The sequence below is a fragment of the Urocampus carinirostris genome, chromosome 3 (genome assembly GCF_059441175.1).
Source record: "Urocampus carinirostris isolate Australia breed hairy pipefish chromosome 3, RoL_Ucar_1.0, whole genome shotgun sequence".
NCBI classification, from domain to species: Eukaryota; Metazoa; Chordata; class Actinopteri; order Syngnathiformes; family Syngnathidae; genus Urocampus; species Urocampus carinirostris.
This window is the reverse complement of record NC_142351.1, coordinates 49,131,120-49,150,517: the sequence shown is the minus strand read 5'-3', so window position 1 is coordinate 49,150,517 and position 19,398 is coordinate 49,131,120. Positions and strand designations below refer to the sequence as shown.

The 19,398-nt window shown below is 38.2% G+C and overlaps 1 protein-coding gene across 1 annotated transcript; it reads left to right on the top strand.

Moving 5' to 3' along the window:
* The first annotated feature begins 4,919 nt into the window (after positions 1 to 4,919).
* Positions 4,920 to 18,490, top strand: LOC148369944 (sodium/potassium-transporting ATPase subunit beta-233-like). Its single transcript, XM_088332194.1, has 6 exons — positions 4,920 to 5,138; positions 10,406 to 10,534; positions 12,212 to 12,367; positions 12,449 to 12,639; positions 14,315 to 14,398; positions 17,185 to 18,490. The coding sequence occupies exons 1-6, from the start codon at positions 5,048 to 5,050 to the stop codon at positions 17,443 to 17,445; spliced, it is 912 nt and encodes a 303-aa protein (XP_088188320.1). The 5' UTR covers positions 4,920 to 5,047; the 3' UTR covers positions 17,446 to 18,490.
* Positions 18,491 to 19,398: the final 908 nt, after the last annotated feature.

Below are 19,398 nucleotides of genomic sequence, written 5' to 3'. Positions count from 1 at the left end.
ATTCGAATGCTGTGACATAAGAGAAATTATACAGTGAGCAGAATGATCTTATATAGCAAATGTCAGGTCAAGTCAAGTCATTTTCATTTGTATAGCCCTTTACCACAAGGAGTCTAAAAAGGGCTACACGGACTACATACTATTATTACACCATTCCCTGATCTAAAACCTACATGAGGGAAAACATGTAGGAAAACATGAAGGAAAAACTCAAAAACCTCAACGTGAGGAAAATGAAGAAACCTTGAGAAGGGACTACACATGAGGTAACCCCCCCTTCCAGGATGACCAGGCTGCAATGGATGTTGCAATAACAAATAATACACAGATATTGTCAACATGAATTATAGGTTATTCATATGCTGTAGAATAGAAGTGTGTTTTAAGCCTATATTTAAACAGTCCCACTAAGGTTGCAGATCGAATCTCAGGGGGAAGAGCCTTGCTCACGTTGTTATCATACGAAAAGTATTTCTTAAAATAATTATGAAATTGACAGTGTGTATTATTTAGCACCTCCTGGTAAGTAAAAACACTCATTAAAAAGCCAATAAAGATTTAGATAGTAAGCAAAAATACACAAATTATCATATTAAAAAAAACATTTTTAAAAATACTCATAGGTCGAGAAACTACCATTTATTTCACATTACATGGGTTTAACCTAGACAAAAGGGGATTGACATAATTGTTCGGCATCTTGCTGCTACGGCTAGCCCAAAAACCAAAGACCTCGCAAGAGGCAGGACAAAAAATACTCGGAGAAAGATTGTGCTGTTCGGTGACTTTGAGTCTCAGTAGTTTGTATTCTTCCTTGTGCTTTTTATTACATGCTTCTCAATAAACCTGGAAAATGGCCGTTTCAATTTAAGAAATCTTAAGAAATCTAACAGAGTGTCGGTTTGTCCTTGGCGTGATACTTAAAGGTCATCACCATCAGCTAGGTCAAGCCTGTCTTACACATCAATGTTTACATTTAAACAAGCAGCCAGAACACATTGCTGAGCAATTTCACGCATGCGCATACCAGCGTCTGATTTGCTCATACTGTTTATCATTGTAATTGTATTTGCATCTAGAATTTGATTTGGTGACTTGATGTTTATTTTCCATCCATATTCCCTAACACACTTTTAATAAACTATTCATAAAAAAATGTATTTTCTTCACTAGTGGAATTAAAGATCAGTTCATGGCAGGCGCTAATCGTGAGGAGTTTGAACAATTGAACATTTACATTTGAAAACAGGTCAATCTGATTTCAGACTGTATTTCCCACAAATCAAACACACGGCATAATAGGATTGACAATGTAGGACAATCGTTGTAACCTTTGGACACGGAGAGCCATTTACTGTACACAACATAGACGGCTTTTACGACCAAGTCCAACCCAAAAACCAGTGTTTCTCAACTGGTGGGTCTGGACCCAAAAGTGGGTGGCGGACCTGTTTTAGAGGGTCAGAGGCCTTTGCCTCGGCATAATGCTAAGAAGAAGAAAAAACAATGGGGCTGGATTACACCCCTTAAAGCGTCAATGTGTAATATTTTACCACTAGATGGCACTATGTTGTCGGTGATACATGGCAGAGCATGGCGGCAGGATGCCGGACGATCATGGCATCGACATAAGTGGGGGTTCCACGGTGTAAAAGAAATACAAATTTCTCAAATTGTTTTTTTCTTTTTTATCAAAAATTAACAATGGTATAATAGTTAATGTTTTTTGTCTAATATTCAAATATATGTTTGTATTTTTTTTACTGAATGAAAGTTTTGTTGTACCACTAGGAGGCACTAAATATTACACACTGTCCCTTAAACACTAAATTGTGATAATGCCCTCCTCGATTTCTTTTTTGTGTTCAGTCAATCCGTGTACGGACGCTGCCCTACTCATGAACGAGATAGTTTCCGGACGATCATTCGTAAGATGCTTCAGTGCTATATTTTGTATGGAATGTATGTTTAAAGTTAATATGAGTATGTTTAGGATTTGTATAAGTAACCTGTATTGTTTTGTACTAAAAAATGCTCAATATGCTCAAAAAAGATAAATAAAGTTAAGTTTAACCTACTTTTGGAAGATGAGCTTCAAGAGTTCCTCTCCCGTTGTAGAAAGTTGCTGAAAAAAAGCAATCCAACTATTTTCTCAACAGCAATAGGCTTCCATATTCCACTTTCATTTCAAATGAAATGGCTCGCCTCTTCCTTACACGTTACACCAACCATATTGAATGGATGCGCGAGATATTAAACAATAGAAATGTCCAAGTTATTAGCAGATACAGTATAGAATGTTTACACACAAACCAGGAAGAGGAAGCGGATTTCTTCTTCCGGGTGGATGCTGGGTGACCTCCCACAGTGCCACAGGCCGGGAGCGGCGGAAAGAAGCACTACAGTAATGTCCTGTATTCAGAAAAAAGGTGCACACAATACAAAATCCAAATTACAACAATGTCCGGATATTTTTCAACATCCCGAAAAAAATGTTCGTATCTACCGTATTTCGTAAGTCGTATGGTCGTAAGTAGGGGAGCGTCTGTATTTAAGAGAGAACACATCTAATTTTATTGTTATTTTGTTTATTTCATTTCCTTTTCTGCCCATTAAAATGGGTTCGAAGAAAGTTATGGATAAGGAGAAGGAAAAGTGGAAAACAGTGACAACAACGATCGTCTCGAAGAAAGAAATGATTGCAAAATACGGAAACATTGTATGAGTATCTGCCATTTAAGCACTGCTTAAAGGTAGAGAAAATGATTTAAAAATGTTTTATTTTTATCTTTTCACCAGTATGTTGATTTTTAATTTTTAATTATCTTTGTACACATTTTAAAATAAGAACTTATTTAGTATGCTGTTATTCTAAAGCATTTTTAGGGGGTCACTTATGGAGGCCTATATTTGTGTACTGTATATACGGTAATTGAATTCAAATTTGGTTTTGTGGGACATTTGGATTTTTGTGAAAAATAATAAAATTGAAACATTTAAAAATGAATAAGTTCTATCCCAGCTTTAAAGTGCAAAATCCTTTCATTCGATAGATTTAAAGGTGGCAGCCTGTCATTAGGGTGCAATGGTGGGTCCTCAAGTCAGACCAGTTGAGAACTAGTATGCTAGAGAATGCTGAGTAAAGATGCTTTTTGTTAACAGCTTTATCTGTCAACAAAGAAAGCGTTTTCTTCACATAGTATAATAAAATTAAATAATTTTGCGGTTATAAAATTATGACTCACAACACATGGTAAGCTTTCTCTCCTGGCTTTGATCTCTTTGATCTCCGGCAAAACTAACATAAAATGCGACAGAAACAAAATGAAAATATATCCAAACAGCTTGCCAACATCATTTTTGCCGTTCCATGTGTTCCGTTACTCCCCAAGTCTGCACAAAATTTAGTAATTGTATTCATATTTAGTTTCTTTTGTCTTTTATTAGCATATTTGGTATTGAAGTAATCCAAAAGTAATTGAAAGTAATGAAGTTATAGTAACCCTACCCAACCCTGTATATATGTATATAATGAGTACTGTAATATTTATGTTGAGACTGGAGGGAAGAAATTTAAAATTTAGGAAAATCAGGACTTATCTGCCCTGCGATTGGCTGGCAACCAGTTCAGGGTGTCCCCTGCCCACTGCCCAAAGATAGTTGCGATGGGCTCCAGCACCCCCATGACCCTACTAAGGATAAGCGGTTACAGATAATGGATGGAAGGACTTATCTGTAAAGTGAGATAGTTTAGCAGAAAATTGCCCCACTGAAATAATCAAATCAAAGCAGTAACACGGAGTAAACACACCTTGTTTTCTTTAAAGGAAAGTGTGTATTATTCGACCACTAGATGTTAATGTATTGCATTGTGCAAACAAAACGAGTGCTGAAAAGCACAGGGAAGTATACAAACTACAAAGATTGAAAGTGACTGTTAGTGTTCTCATTTACTTGTTGCGGGTTTTGTTTTTTAGGGTAAACATAGCAGCAAGAAGGTGGACAATTCTGTTAGTTCCCCATTGGTTAGGCTCATGAAATGAAAAATAAATGCAATTTTCTCGACATACGAGTGTTTGAAAAATTGCATGCTCATTCCATAGTTCATATAGTTTCGCTTGTGTTTAAAGGTGTTGTGTGTTAAAAGGTTGAAAGTAGAATATTCTTTTAATTATGTTTAACAATGCCTGACATAGTTCAAAGAGCCCTTATAACTTTTCCCCCGCCGCGCCTATCTGCTTTTATCTTCAAGCAAAGCTGTTCAGGGCAGAACACATTAGATAGGAGGAATGGAGAAAGGGGGAGGGAGGGTCGTGTTTTAATGTGAGAGTGTATTATTTCTTCTTTTTTAATTCAAGAAGGTTTTTTGGATGTTTTTTTAAAATCCATGCACTAAAAGGAACTAAATAATACACACTGTCCCCTTAAGCATACACTACCGCTTTACGTGTAGGACAAACTTCCACCCCCACACTCCCACCCCTTTAAAATGACTACATGTTTTTTTTAAATCTACTGCTTTTTCAAAACAAGCACATATACCACTTTTTAATGTCATATTGTTGGCATGTATATTGAAGTGGGCCCCAAAAATTATCAAGAGGACAGATATGGACCCTGAGCCTTCAATTTAACGTAAAAGTTATCCGTTCATTTATTCTCCAAACTGCCTTTCCTCACTGGGGTCGCGGGGAAGTAAGGGTTGGTAATTAAAAGTCATGGAGTATCAAAACTTTTTCAAATGTTACAATTTAAAACATATCCTGACTCCATAGAATGTCTGTGCGCCTTTATGACGTCATCTACACGCACGCTTTTCCGGGTTTCCAATTGGCCGCTGCTGCCCCTCCTCCTCGCGTAGGTAAACCGTGGTGCCTTTAGGGGGGCGGGCACCTCCTCAACCGGACTCTTTATATTTGGGAGCATTCCGATAGGTCCGAGCTGGGTGCCTCTGCATCGGCTAGCAGTAGGTCAACATTCAAGAAACGGCCCTTGCTGCATCACCAATAAAAGAGAGGGATAAAAAGAGAGAGGTCACACAAGAAAAATGCCTCCGAAAAGCGACGATGGCGGATGGAAGAAGTTTCTGTGGGATTCGGAAAAAGGAGAACTGCTCGGTCGTACTGGAGGCAGTTGGTGTAAGTATCAGCCGCCTCGTGCTTCCTTTCCACCTGTTTGATTTTTATCCTCCCTGCGTTCACGTACGACTTTTCCCTTTATTCCGTCACCGGCATTTTACGCATTTGCATTCAACATTTAACCTCTAAGAGTGCGATGAAGGAAAAAAGCGTTTCTGAGTCCCTACCGCTACTCATCAAGAGTCTTTATTTTAAAGGGTTAAAAATGCATCACTATTCAAGGTGAGTCAAGGTGATACGGCTTTCGAAGTGGAATGTATAGCAGGGAAGACTATCGATCCGTATCGGGTTCCTCCGATCGGGTATCAGTGTAATCTTAACGGACAATGCCACTGATTAACTAATGCTGCGACCTTCTCGAGTTTCTCGTGAGGCGCCAGTGCGCATGTCCTTGCAGCGCCTCTCAATGTCACAAGTAAATTTTTACCTCGTCTTACGAGCTTGATTCTGTCCAGGACCGTGCTGATAGCTCGTATATCTTGTTTAATTAGTACATTTTCCCGATATGAAATGATTTAACAAGAATTAGTCAGCTCCCATCCTCCCAAAGGTATCCAAGTGAACAGCTACACAGTGCATCTTTCTGATAATCAAAAGACATTCAATAGGTAATTAAACATAAAAAATACAAGTATGAGATTGGAATTAAACATAAAGTAATATATCAAAAGGATGATCCAAATCTGTGCGCATACTGCGGAGTAGTTACAGATATTGCATACCTTTAAATTGATACAATTTCGCCATATTTTATACTTACTTTTATCATTTCACATTGTGTATGCCGTCAAACCATTTTCATACAGATTTAAAAATTTTGTTCTGGAAGCAGGCGACAACGTCATCGTAGATTGCAGGTAGTTGCCTTGCATGGCTGACCCTGCTGTTGGTGTGTGAGGGTGTGTGTATGGCCAAGTTTGAAGCACATTGTAAATTGCTTTGGGAGGGCTTCATTGACTTGAAAAGCACTATATAAATGCTGACCATTTACATTTACTTTGAGTAAATATGAACCGCACTGTGTTTATATGGCTTATCGTCACTCAATGAGGAGGACATGCAATTATTAATAAGGGCAGCAATTGGCATAGGTTGACAGGTAGAAGATCGAGAGACTGCTGATGATACGTATGCACTTACTGTACACAAAAAATGAGTTATTGTAACTTTAAATCTAAATAAACACGAAATGTTTTTACAGCACAATTTTTATTATTTTGCCTGTTCTAGTTTGCATGTGTATACTGGAGGAGATGTTGCTGGAACAGCTCCTACACTGGATTGTCTTGCGTCTAGTGAGCAAGATTTCTTTTTAAAAAAGCTCATACACTGAAATTCTCGTGTTTAGGGGTGCTAGTATAATGAGGTACCCACTCATACATGTAAACTTTTCCCGATATTTTTTATAGTTTTTAATCATTTTAAATTGTGTCTGCCATCTATCAATTTTTGTTGTGGGAACACTAAAAACTTGCCCTCCCCACCAATGCCAAGACCAAAACATAGGCCCTTGATAATGAGTAACAATAAATGTATTGCAATTGCAGGGGAACTAAGAGATATGCTGAAATAATTGTTTGAGTTGTTTATTTGGTGAGTAAAATAAACTTGTTTAAACAAATGATCTTCATTTTTATTCTGCTTCAGGGATGTCAAACTCTGGCTATGGGGCCGTGTCGAGACTTTCTGTTCTCAGGCAGGCCTAAACTGTAAACGAATGTCAACTTCGCTTTTAGCATACTGTTGTTTTGCCATATTATGCTTTATTATCCTGCCTACTTGAGTACCTGATCCTACATACAGGGTGTCTCAAAAAAATGTACTCACTCTTTTTATGTGTTTCGCCACGTTTGCGCTTTATCAGCGTTGTCTGGACAATAATGGTCATCACTTTGGACATTTGCGAACATGATTCTTCAATTACATTTGTCTCATGTATTCGATGCTATTTCACTTCACTCTATGTTCATAAATAAAGGTTTTCTCGTCCTTCTAAGAGTAAGTACATTTTTTTGAGACACCCTGTATTATAATCTTAGATAAAACAGGATCTTTTCTAAAAATAACAAATGTATTCACAAACAATCGTAAAAAGTATTTTCATGTTCTGCCTTAAATGCTTAAACTAACCTATTTTAAGAGTAGTGTGAATGCGGTTTTACACCTACACCAACTCGCCACGCTATACAAACTTGAGTGGGAGCTATGAAAAATGGAATCATTGCCTTAATTATTGTACTGGTTTAAAATTAATAAACTAAAAAAAATAAGTTTTACAAGTGCACGGGCAATAAGATTAGACTACATTGGATCAAACTACTAGGCTTGGCCTACTAAAGCTAAGACTATATAATCTACTGCCCTCTGGTGGCCAAAGGGAGCACCTGGTTTGGATTTAGTGTTAAAAATCATAACCTTAGATAGAAAATACCTAGAGACTCGCTACTTTTTTTTGACCGACTCATAAATTATGGCTGGTCTGATTAAATCATCCGATGGGTCATGCGCGTATGTTTGACATGCCTGTTCCACATATTCAAGTCAAGTCCTGCTTATTTGTATAGTAGCCCTTAATCACAAGACGTCTTACATGGCTCTACAGACTACAGAAAGAATAATATCGGTAAAGATCTTAACTCATTTTTAAGTCTTATTTTGCTTGTTTTATCAGAATATCAGATTGTATAGATATATTTAGTTGGATAAAATTGCATACAATGGACTTCCAGGAGGCAAAATGATCTGACAGTGTGACATGATTATTGTCTGTCTTGCTGTGAGTAAACGTGTGCCAATTTGTCTTTGTAAGGTTTATTATCGCTTAATTGAGGTATTGCAATCATTACAAGGGGCGCAATTGGCTGAGGTTGACAAGTATGAGTATTGTGCTGTGCAGCCGACTCCGCTGGGAATGTTTGGCGTACAGAAAGTAAAGAGGAGGCGAACATGTCACGTTTGACCTTCAGGGCACGTATTTGAAATATGCTGAGGCATCACACTCTGCTGCAGGAGACTGCCATGAGAGCACTGGAAGGATCATCATCTTTCAATGATGCGTTGTATCGTTAAATGATAAATCAAAAAAGGTCTGTTATGAATACTATTAATGGCTTATAAGTCAAACATTGCGGAAAAATAAAAATCAGACCATATGCAGATTCCCTTTTTTCCCGGTTAATGTACGTTAATACTGCAGCTCATTTGAGATGAACAACCTGTCCTGAGTTATTATGAACCAATCATTAAAGAAGTAATACGTGATTTATTAATGGAATCTGACTGCCTTGCCCTTTTTGACATTGCTTCTTTCTGCTTAAATCCGAAGGCAGCTTCCAATAGCATGACCTCTGCATTTATCGGATTTGTCGCGCAGGATTTTTTTTCCTTTTTTTTCGGTTTACCTGCATTTCCTTACATGAGTCAAAGGGGAGGGGCTTTAACCCTCTTGCCTGTGTCAGCATAATGTTTTTACATGACTCATAGCTCCCTAGCTTTCTATTCTTAACTTGTGTGAAGGATAGCTAGCGTCATTGTATGGTTTCATCATTAAAGGTTGGCGTGTCGTATTTATTTTAGTATCTTTTACATTGCCCAACTTAGTATAAAGAGCTCATATGCTTTATTTTATATTTATCACAGCTGTTTGGGATACACCACATTAGTTTCGAAGAATGAGGGCTGGGGTGAGCGAAGGAGAATGACGTCATGCTCGTCCCCACATGTTTTTTTTTATTTGCCGGTGTAGCAAGAAAATGGTGAAAGTAAGAAAAGGCCTTCCTCAAGTACAGTCCAAATTTAAGGGGTCAGTTTATATTGTTTGACCCTTAAATGATGCTGTTTTGTAAAAGCGAGTGCTTAAAAAGACCATGGAAGAATACAAACTATGGAGACTAAAAGTGACCAAACCGCACTATTTTTCTTTTCATTTTCTTGGCCAGCCTTTCGTGATTTTGGATACAATTGGCAGCAAGATGGTGGTCAATTATCTCAGCTTCCTCTGGATAAGGTTCATGTTATGTAAAATAATGCAAATTTCTCGGACGACACATATTTACAAAATAAATGTATGTGAGTTGATGTAATTTTTTTTTAGAAAAATTAAAATATTTTTTTTACTGTCCTTTTTAGATATCAGAAGACACAATGGTAGCCCGTAACCGTTGTCTTTTAGGGGCTATTCAAGAATCAAGAACCCAAATTTCTAATCTATAAATACAGTAATCACTTGTTTTCGCAGGAGTTGCGTTCCAATCTCATCCTGCGATAGTCAATATCATCGAAGTAGAAACCTTTATTTATTTCTTACTCAAGGACAAACCCAATTTACAGGCTCAAGTATTAGTTGAACAAATAAAAGTACTGTACTTAATAGACGTTTTTGTTTTGTACAAATCACTTTTGTACTGTCATTGTAATAATTGTAATTTTAAAAATAACATTGCCGTTTTATTGCACAACTGTATTGATTAAGGACATGATCCTTTTTATATTATACGTTACCCCCATCATGTGGACATAAGAGATCTGAATTTACGTCTTTTCAGTTCTGTCCAATAGAAACCATATATTTTTCCATTATCAAATATTTTTAAAATAGTTCCAGGGAGCCACTTGGGAGCGCCAAAGCGTGTGGCTCCCAAGCAAGTTTAAACTTTTGTTGGACATAGAAAGCGTCTTCCTCTACCTTTGTTGCTTTTGTGCACAATAAAAATCCGCAAACAAGCGATAAGTAATCGGCAATACAGAAGGGAATTACTGTAATGGTGATATTTGGGGGCAAAAAATAGGTTTGGATTCAAAGTTATTGATGAAAGAACATCAGTCATTTTCAGCAGGGGCTAACAAAATGTATGTGCTAATGCTTTTAGTATTTGGTGCTGATATCTACGACTCCTTAAAATTTGGGTATCGTTCCGGGAAAAAAAAAATCATCCTTTTGAACATCCCCATCTATTTTGCTGCGTTTAGTTCCTCTTTAGCATTTGTCCGGATTAGGTTATAGTTTGCATTTAAGTGATGGTTCAATTAATTCTTGCATGACTACTTTGTTTCCAAAGGGGCTGCTTTTAGATTTGAGGCAGCAATCATTCAAATTGCACTTATTCGTAAATATTGCAACAGCTAGATATGCCCTAGTAATTGTTAGGTTTGTTTGAGTAGAGGAAAAGGGAGTGGGGAGAGGTTTTTTTTTTTTTTTTATTATTTTACTTCACTGCAACCTTGAATTTTTGCTGATGTGAGCCCGCCCTCCCTCTTTTCCCCCACAGTCAAAATCATAGTCTTCTATATTATCTTCTATGGCTGCTTGGCTGGCATTTTCATCGGCACCATCCAGGCCATGCTTCTCACGTTGAGCAACTACAAGCCAACATGGCAGGACAGAGTCGCACCTCCTGGTAAGTCACGTCCTGTTTGTTCACAACTCTCGACTTTTACTTTGACGTGTCGCGAAGCGACTTGATTTAAACCCCACAAAGAAGTGGATCTTTTCTTTGTACTCTGCCTTTACAGTTTACGATTGCATTTGAGGCATAACTTCTAAATAAAAGCTACTTAAGGCATTGGTGTTTTGTACAGAAGTGGTTCTCAATAGGTCTGACTTCCGGACCCACCATCGCACCCTGATTACAAGCAGCAACCCAAATCAAGAGAAAAATTCCGCTTCTCAAATGTATTGCATTAAAGGATTGTGCAGTGTGAACCAGAGATAGTAGATTGAAGAATAAAACCAAACAAAGTGACCAGCAAAACTACTCCAGTAATCCCTCGCTTATTGCTGTTAATATGAAGCAGAATCCCCTGCGCAAAGTGAAAATCCACGTATTTATTTATTTATTCATCTATTTATTACTCAAGAACAAACAAAATTTACAAGCTGTAGTATTTTTTAACAGGTAAAAATACTATGCTTTATGAACATACTTTTTACAAATAACCTTTATGCTATCAAATTATTATTTTAAAATAAATGTTGCTGTTACATTTCACAACTCAATGAATTAAGGAAGCGTTCCACTTCCCTTTATCTGATACTTTGCCTCCATCATGTTATGGAAAATTGCTTTTACCTTATGGTTCTGTCCTACAAAAATCAGGGAACAACTTTGTTGGCAATAGGAAGTATCTTGCACTGTTTAGCATATTAGAAAACAGAACACAATGCAGGAGGAAAATCCACAAAACAGTGAACCAGCGATAACTAAAGCGCAAAGTAGCGTGTCTCTGTAATACTAGAATGGCTTTGGGGGCGTTTTCACCACAATTCAGGGTTGCACAGGTCCTTGGAACCCAGGAAAAAGCTTTAATATTAATGTTGTATTTTCAAGGGTAAAAAAAGTGCTTGAATTTTGGGTGAAAAGTGCATAAATGATAGAAATTGTTGCTTAAAAATGACACTGACACTGCTCTCTGGTGACTTCGCGTTACCTTTGCATTTTTCTTCCCCTCGTGATTAACGGCAGGTAGCACTAGTTTGTATGGCGTTGTTCTATGAAGTGTCATCGCCCTCTACAGGTCATGCCCAAGATGACCGGTTCATGCTACACCTAAACAGGGCCGTATGGGATGTGAATAAGTGCAAGGTTTATGTATCAATTCTGGTCTTTTATTATGGGCCATGCAAAAAATGATGGTATCGTGTTCCAGTACTTAATTGCTTCTGGAAAATGTAAACTGTTTTTTTTTTTGTTTTTTTTTACAGAACACTTTAATGGAGAGAGTTTGCTCTAAAAAACAAATATGTTCACAATTTGCTAAAAATCTAAATATCCTATGTCTCGTTAAATGCACACGCAAGATTGAAAATTGCATTTGTAAATCGCAGATGTATTTGTGGCTCTGCAAAATATCTTATTTGCAATGGAATTCTTCTTTTAATGCTTTTGGAGAAATTGGACTATTGTCCTTTAAAGTCCTCAAAAAGTGTTTGAATTTGGGCATGAAAAAAGGTGTATGGACACTGAGAATGACAGTACAGTAATTCATAAAATGAAATTAACACACCGTAATTAGTTAGTACTTTGTCGGTAAACGTGCAGCTTATTTGAGTCCTAATGGAGCTTTTGTCCCTGCAGGCCTCACGCACACCCCGCGAACTGACAAATCTGAAGTGTTCTTCAACCCTGGCGAAGTGGAGACCTATATGCCTTACACCAAGGCCATAAGGGATTTCCTGGCCAAATATGATGATTCCAAACAAGGTGACCAGATGAAATTCGAAGACTGCGGAGGTACGACTTAAAAAAAAATCAATAATAACAAATTAAAAAAACAAGATCAACCAGTTCCAAATTGAGTATGTGCTTTTCCAGAGGAGCCGATGGGCTACAAGAACCGTGGCGACCTTGAGAGCGATACGGGAGTCAGGAGGGCGTGCCGTTTCTCCAGGCAGCTGCTGGGCCCTTGCTCTGGCCTGGACGAAAAAGACAAAGAGTTTGGCTTTGACAAAGGCCAACCCTGCATCATCGTCAAGCTCAATCGGATTGTTAACTTCTATCCTCGGGTCAGTCAGGTCTTCGAATGATAACGCTTTGTAAAAATAAAGTAGCCCCCCGGGATAGGAAAATCATCTGTGCTGAGGTGGGGATTGCAAAGGTAATTTGTGGGAATTGGATAATACATTCCAAACCCCTGGTCCCCTAGATTGAAATGACAAAAAAGTATTTAGTCACAAAGTGTATACAAAGCAGACGAGATTCTGAACTGAATGAAAAAAGAGAAAGGCATTGCTAATTCAGTTTAGTCAGTTGCATATCTATAATATCATGATACCGGAACACAACCTAATACCAGACCAGAATTTTATGACGTCGGTTAAAAGAAGACGAGCATCTTACAGACATAACTAAGGACATACTATTTTGTTTCGAAACTTTGAGTTTCACATTGTACGACAGGCAGTGAATTATTCTTGGCACAGGTACATGTTTTTAATTCCTGTACATTATTCAAGGTAATTTAATGTAAATAAATTCGCAATATCCAATCTTTTAAGTCGCAGCAAAGTAAAATAAATAATGTCCACAAGTAAAATTAAAATGTAAAAGGAGTCCCAATTTCTCAGCTGAGCTTTGAGATGCGACATTTTTCAAATCTATACAGTAGAACCCTGGGATACAGCGCCCCCTGCCTTACGTTTTTTTCACTTTATGGTGCGGAATAAGATGTATATTGGGCAGCTCCTCGTTGCATTTTCCCCACAAGACATCGACAACAAACCATTACGCGTGCCTCAAACATATAAAGTTCAAATTGCCTGGAAGCACAATTTAACTTTATCCTTAAAGGCAATCAAAATGAAATTACAAATCCGTGTAAAGGTGTTAGAGAAGATCGTTGGACTACAGGACTGGTTTCCTATGCGCTCGTCTCTCACCCGTGGAAGGCACATATATGGCTTTGGCTGACGTATAAACGTACAAATAAGCATTCATCATATCGCACACTCACGCACAGACATCCAAATTTTACATCCCTACACAAAAGAAGCTCTACTTGGGTTTAGAAAAAAATAGATTTATTTTTTTCACATCGCAGGGGGAGAGAAACACTTACATGATGCAAATGGAATAGAAATGACCGAATCGTGAGTTACTGGAAATGTGCCAGGACTGTTGTTTTCAGATGTATGCAAACCTACAATAAAATCCACTGTATTGTGGTCCTCCCCGAACACCTTTTTAGCCGCTGTATGGGCTCATCATCAAGCTTTATAGGAGACCGATATCAACCCTGATCATATGAACCAGTTGTCCTGAGGGAAAGAGGCTTCTAAAACGAGCCACCTAGGAGTTCACGAGTACCAAATTTGGTCCGACAGTGTAGCATACCTGTCAACCTGTACGGTTTTGCCGTACAAAGTACGTTTTTTATGCATTTTAAGACGAGTACGACGTACAAGGAAATCTGTACGGAAAATCGCAAATTCGTCATTCGCATGCGTCCGCCGCCTGGGGATTTCCTATCATGCATCATTCCGAAAATAAAATTAAATGGTGTACGATTATTTTGTACGGCAAAATACGACAGTTTGTACGGGCATGGAGCCGTGGAGGTTGAGAAGTATGGTGTAGAAAGTGATAACTATTTTCTTTTAAGTTACAATTCGGAAAGCCACTCTTTACTCTTTTGTTTTTTTTCTTCATGGAGAGTATGAACGACCTTCTTTTTGTGCTCAGGGTCCTCTCTCCAATACTTCCATTCCCGAGGAAGCTCAATACAAAGTACAGCCCAATTTGATCCCCATCCACTGCACCAATAAGGTAAATCACACTTACCATATTTAAATTGATCTTTCTAAAGTATACGCCATTGTTCTTTTATAAAGTGTACATTAAATTGTTTATATTCATACCTCTCAAATTGCACTCTTTGTTCAAATGTAACTGCAGGACGTGAGTATTAATAAAACATTTGTGTTCCCATCTGTATATTCTCTTATATTTCAAACCACTATAGAATCTTTATGTATACATCGTATGCATATTAACTATTTCATGTGTGTTGTTGTTCTGTATCATTGCTGTTAGGGTACTTTCTATTTTTCACTATCATGTGGTACCTTCACTTGTTTTGGACAATGGTTTTGTTTTAAATTAATCCTCTACATTGAAACAAAACATTTTTTTAATCAATGGAGAAAGGGCTACTCAAACTCACGCTTATATCTTAGCCAGAGGGGAGCAGTGCACTAGCCTGATAGAACTGATTCAACGGTGGGGTGCGTGATTTGAGGTATCCTAAAAATGTTAAAGTTTTAAAATCTTTTCTCTGTTATAACTATACTCGACTTAGTTCAAAGAGCCCTTATGCTTTATTTATTATTGCCCCTGTCTGTTATCTTCCTTTTATTAGGCCTGTTCAAAAGAAGAGTATTCGAGCGCTTCTAAGAAATGCGCGCAAAGCATGTTTTACTCTGCCGTCATCACCTTGCAGCCTTAAGTTTTAAAATGCCACACTCCACCATAAATGATGAAAACATTGCACTTCGGTTTCAGCCTTTTTTGCCGATGTACATTGTGTTAGCCCTCCGTTTGCATACTGTTAAGCTGTTCGGTTAACGTTGCTACCAAAGACTAAAAATCTTCCGTATTTTACTTGCCAGTTCTTAGCAAATTACAAAACACATATTTTGAAAGGTGAAACCCAAGATAATAAAAAAAAAAAAGGAAAAATTAAGCAGTGTTATTTTTTTATAGACATTATTGATTGTGCCTTTGTTATTTATGGTGCATTAGTGCTTTCTGCTGTACAGCAGGTTTGATGAGCGGTTATTTTTCTAAGTTATAACGTTGATTAAGAACCACTTTTGACTCATAAATGGAACTCCTAAAGGAACAGTTTAGCACCTTCTAGTAATTAATAAAAATAATATTTATTTAAATAATAAGAAAAAAAATGATATATTATCATGTTGCATTTTAGAATACTCATAAGTCGAGAAAATAGCATCATTTCACATAACATGACCCTGACCATCTTACTTCTCTAGTTTGTTATTCTTTCTGCTTTTTAGCACTTGTTTTAGGTTGACCACTATGTTGCTGCACCATACAGCAACATATAGTGGTCAAATAATACCCACTGTCCTTTTGTATGCTACTACAAAAACATTAAAAAAATATACATACATATCTATATATATATAATATATATATATATAATTTTAATATTCTGAAACCTGATTTTCAATGTTTAGCAGGTCATTGTTAAAAACACCCAGCACACTGCTTGGTTTTGACTAATTACTGTATACAAAACGGATCATAGAAGGGTAAGATGCAAATATGTTTTAAAAACAAAAGTTTAGTTTTTTACCTATGGGGAACTTGTAAGTGAAGGCACCACTGTAGTAATTCCACTATCTTGATCTTTTGGTCCTGATGATCTTAATTCCGCTCGAGTGCACTATTTTTATCATTTCCATCGTTGTTGATGGGTGATTTTACATACATGCTAACACTACCGTTTTAAAAAAAGAAAAAAAAGGATTGACGAATGTATTCTCATTTTTTTGCACTTCATAAAAAAGTATCTTACATATTTGCAGGACTGTAGCATACTTTTGTATGTACTTTTATTTATTGTCAGAGTATTTGACAAACGGCGGCTGAGGTTGCATCCGCGGCACAGTTCTGAGGTCATGAGATCAAATTTCCTGTGTGGAGTTTGCATGGTCTCTCCCTGTTTGCGTGTGTTTCCTCCCACATTCCAAAAACATGGATGTCTGGTTAATTGTCCCTTGGTGTGAATGAGCGAGTGAGTTGTCTGTCTCTGTGTGTCCTGCGACTGACTGGCAAGTAGTTCAGGGTGTCTTACTGCCCAAAGATGGCTGGGATGGGCTCCAGCACCCCCGTGACCCTACTGAGGATAAGCGGTGAAGATGATGGATAGATGGATGGATATTTGAAAAACATGTGGATTTTTTTTTCATTACCTTTATCTTCTAGAATACACTGTTGTTCCATCCAGATCAATCCAGCTATCTTCAGGCAGTGGGCAGGGGTCACCCTGAACTGGTTACCGGCCAGTCGCAGAGCACACTGAGAAAAAACACTCACTCGCTCATTCACACTTAGGGACAATTTGGACCGGCCAATTAACCTGACATGCATGTTTTTGGAATGTGGGAGGAAACCGGAGTGCCCGGAGGAAACCCACGCAAGCACAGGGAGAACATGCAAACTCTGCACAGGGAGGCTGGTAGCTGGATTTGATCCCATGACCTGAGTACTGTGCCGCGGACGCGCTAACCATTTATTCACTGTGTTGCCCTTATTCTGTTGTTTTGTGCACTATTTTTTTTATCCGTCCAAAACGTCAATTTTTATATAGAGGACGAAATTAAGAATGTGTTTTTTATTTTCCATCAGATTCGTCGATTAATTCGAAAAATAAACGACTGATTCATCAATTATTAAAATAATTGTTAATTGCAGCCCCAGTTGGCATGTATGAATATATATGCTGTGACTCTTACCTAATGAAAAAAGAATCAAGCCTCTCTCAAATAAATCTGTCTTTTCGGTCTGTGATTTTTACATCCCAGAGAGAGGAGGATGCCGGCAAAATCGGCGAGATCAAGTACTACGGTATTGGCGGCGGCTTCCCGCTGCAGTACTACCCGTACTACGGCAAGCTGCTGCACCCCCACTACCTACAGCCGCTGGTGGCTCTGCAGTTCACCAACCTGACCCGAAACGAAGATCTGCGTATCGAGTGCAAAGTTTACGGCGACAACATATCGTACAGTGAGAAGGATCGTTATCAGGGACGCTTTGACATCAAGCTATCTGTTAAAGGTTTATGACCGCCACCGGAATAATAGAGCTCTTTCCCAGCGACGCCCTCCCCCTTTCAAACACCCCAACCCTCCCCACACCCCCCTTTCTGCGAAGTAGTCGAGGGACTATGTCGATCCCACTCTCCTCCGGTTAGCGCCGTCGCACAAGTTTAGCGGTGAAAAGTAGCTGTTAGACCACGCAAGCGTATTTATTCTGCCGTAAGTGACATTTTGCCACAAGCGATTCGGGGTCACCATAAGTTCCATCCCCCTCCTACCTTGACCTCATCATGGTCCTTGTCATACATCACTGCCTAGGTACCTCGCCTTTCCTTCGTTTTCCAGCGTGACGTTCCACGGCCCGTAGTGATTGATCGGCTCGGACCACTCTTCTGATCTTAAATGAGAAAGGCTGCACTCCAGGGAACTTCTTTTCTCCTTTTTATTCCTCTTGTCTTTTATTTTAATCGTGAGGGCCTTGTTTTCCCTCTGCTTATTTTTTTGTGCTTAAATCACTTAAACGTGTGAAGGAGTTTTTTTGAAATGCCTTAGTAATTGGTTTCTTCTTTTTAAGCTTTCCAGTCGTTGCTGTCTCGGCCTTTTTGTTCTTTTCCTCCGGACTCCGTTGCGACGCGTGTCCTTCTCAATGTTTTTAGCCATCAAACACGGTGGATGAATTGTATATTTATACGGTTGTACATTTTGTTTCTGTGCAAAACTATTGTTAATGTATACATGCAATACCAAAGTGATGATCTTTAAAGGGTCGACATTTGTTTGCCTTGCAACCTTTTGGTGGTTCTCACTTGAAATATGAAGGGAGTTTGGGGAGTGATGATAGTTGGCGGAGCCAGGGCGCTTAATTTCTGCAATGACCACAATGTACGTGTATTTCAGATTAAAAAAGAAATGAAAATAACCTCAATAAGCTCTTATGGCTTTTAGATGATTAACCCATGTAGGTGTTTAACATAAGATCGGAAACACTTGAACTTGTACAACGTACCATCTTTTCATGCACCCTTTGCCATTTAACTGATGACAGAAACGAATAAAAACGTAATATTCCTTACCCTTGTACTGTAATCTTTTCTTTTACTATGTGAACACGGCAAGTTAATGTCAGATCCCCAACATATTTTCTTTGAAGCACTTTGAAAAAAAAAAAAAACCTGAATTTGATTGCTGGAAGATGGAAATGATTGATGTGCAGAAGAATATGACCACACCCTCTTAAACAAAGTGCCACAATTTTGTATCCTTTTACCCTTTAAATGATATCAGTTGTTTGTGTACTGTATCACTAACCATAGCTGCAATTCCAAGCTGCTTCACGGTTCACGGAACCCTAAACCGCCAGGGTCGTCGGGGGACCACTTCCTGTGGTGTGTCTTGGGTAAGTACAGCCTAGCTGCACATATCCCTCTCCAGTTTTTTAGGGGTAGGTGTTTGTGCCCCTACATAAAACAGAAAGTATTGGTTTTCATGGTTACAAGTAGCTGGAGAAGCCTCCCGACCTGCATCAACTGGTCGCCACGATTTTTTTATTTTTTTTAAAAGGGTCATCTTGCTCTTCAGAGATGAGCCAGATCTTGGCATTGGAGTTAAAAGTGAAACACTTTGATCGAATAAAGTCAAGTTAACGTTGCAGTCGTTCATGAGACTGCAACGTGAAGTTGGCCGCTAGAGGGCGGTCGTTCATGACCACCAACTGCATCTCAGTACTCGCAGAGCTATCAGAAAATTTGAATATTGTTATCAAGTTCTTTACTTTCAGTACCTAAAACCAAATGTCATACATTCGGGATCCATTAAAATTTAAATAAAATATTGCTAATCATTGGGTGAACTCTAATATCCTATCTCAAAATATTTGAATATTATGCAAAACTACACCAGTACGTTTTAAGCCATAATCAGCAATATTGAAATAGTCTCGACATTTTCCAGTTGATCCTTAATGAATCCAGTATATATGAG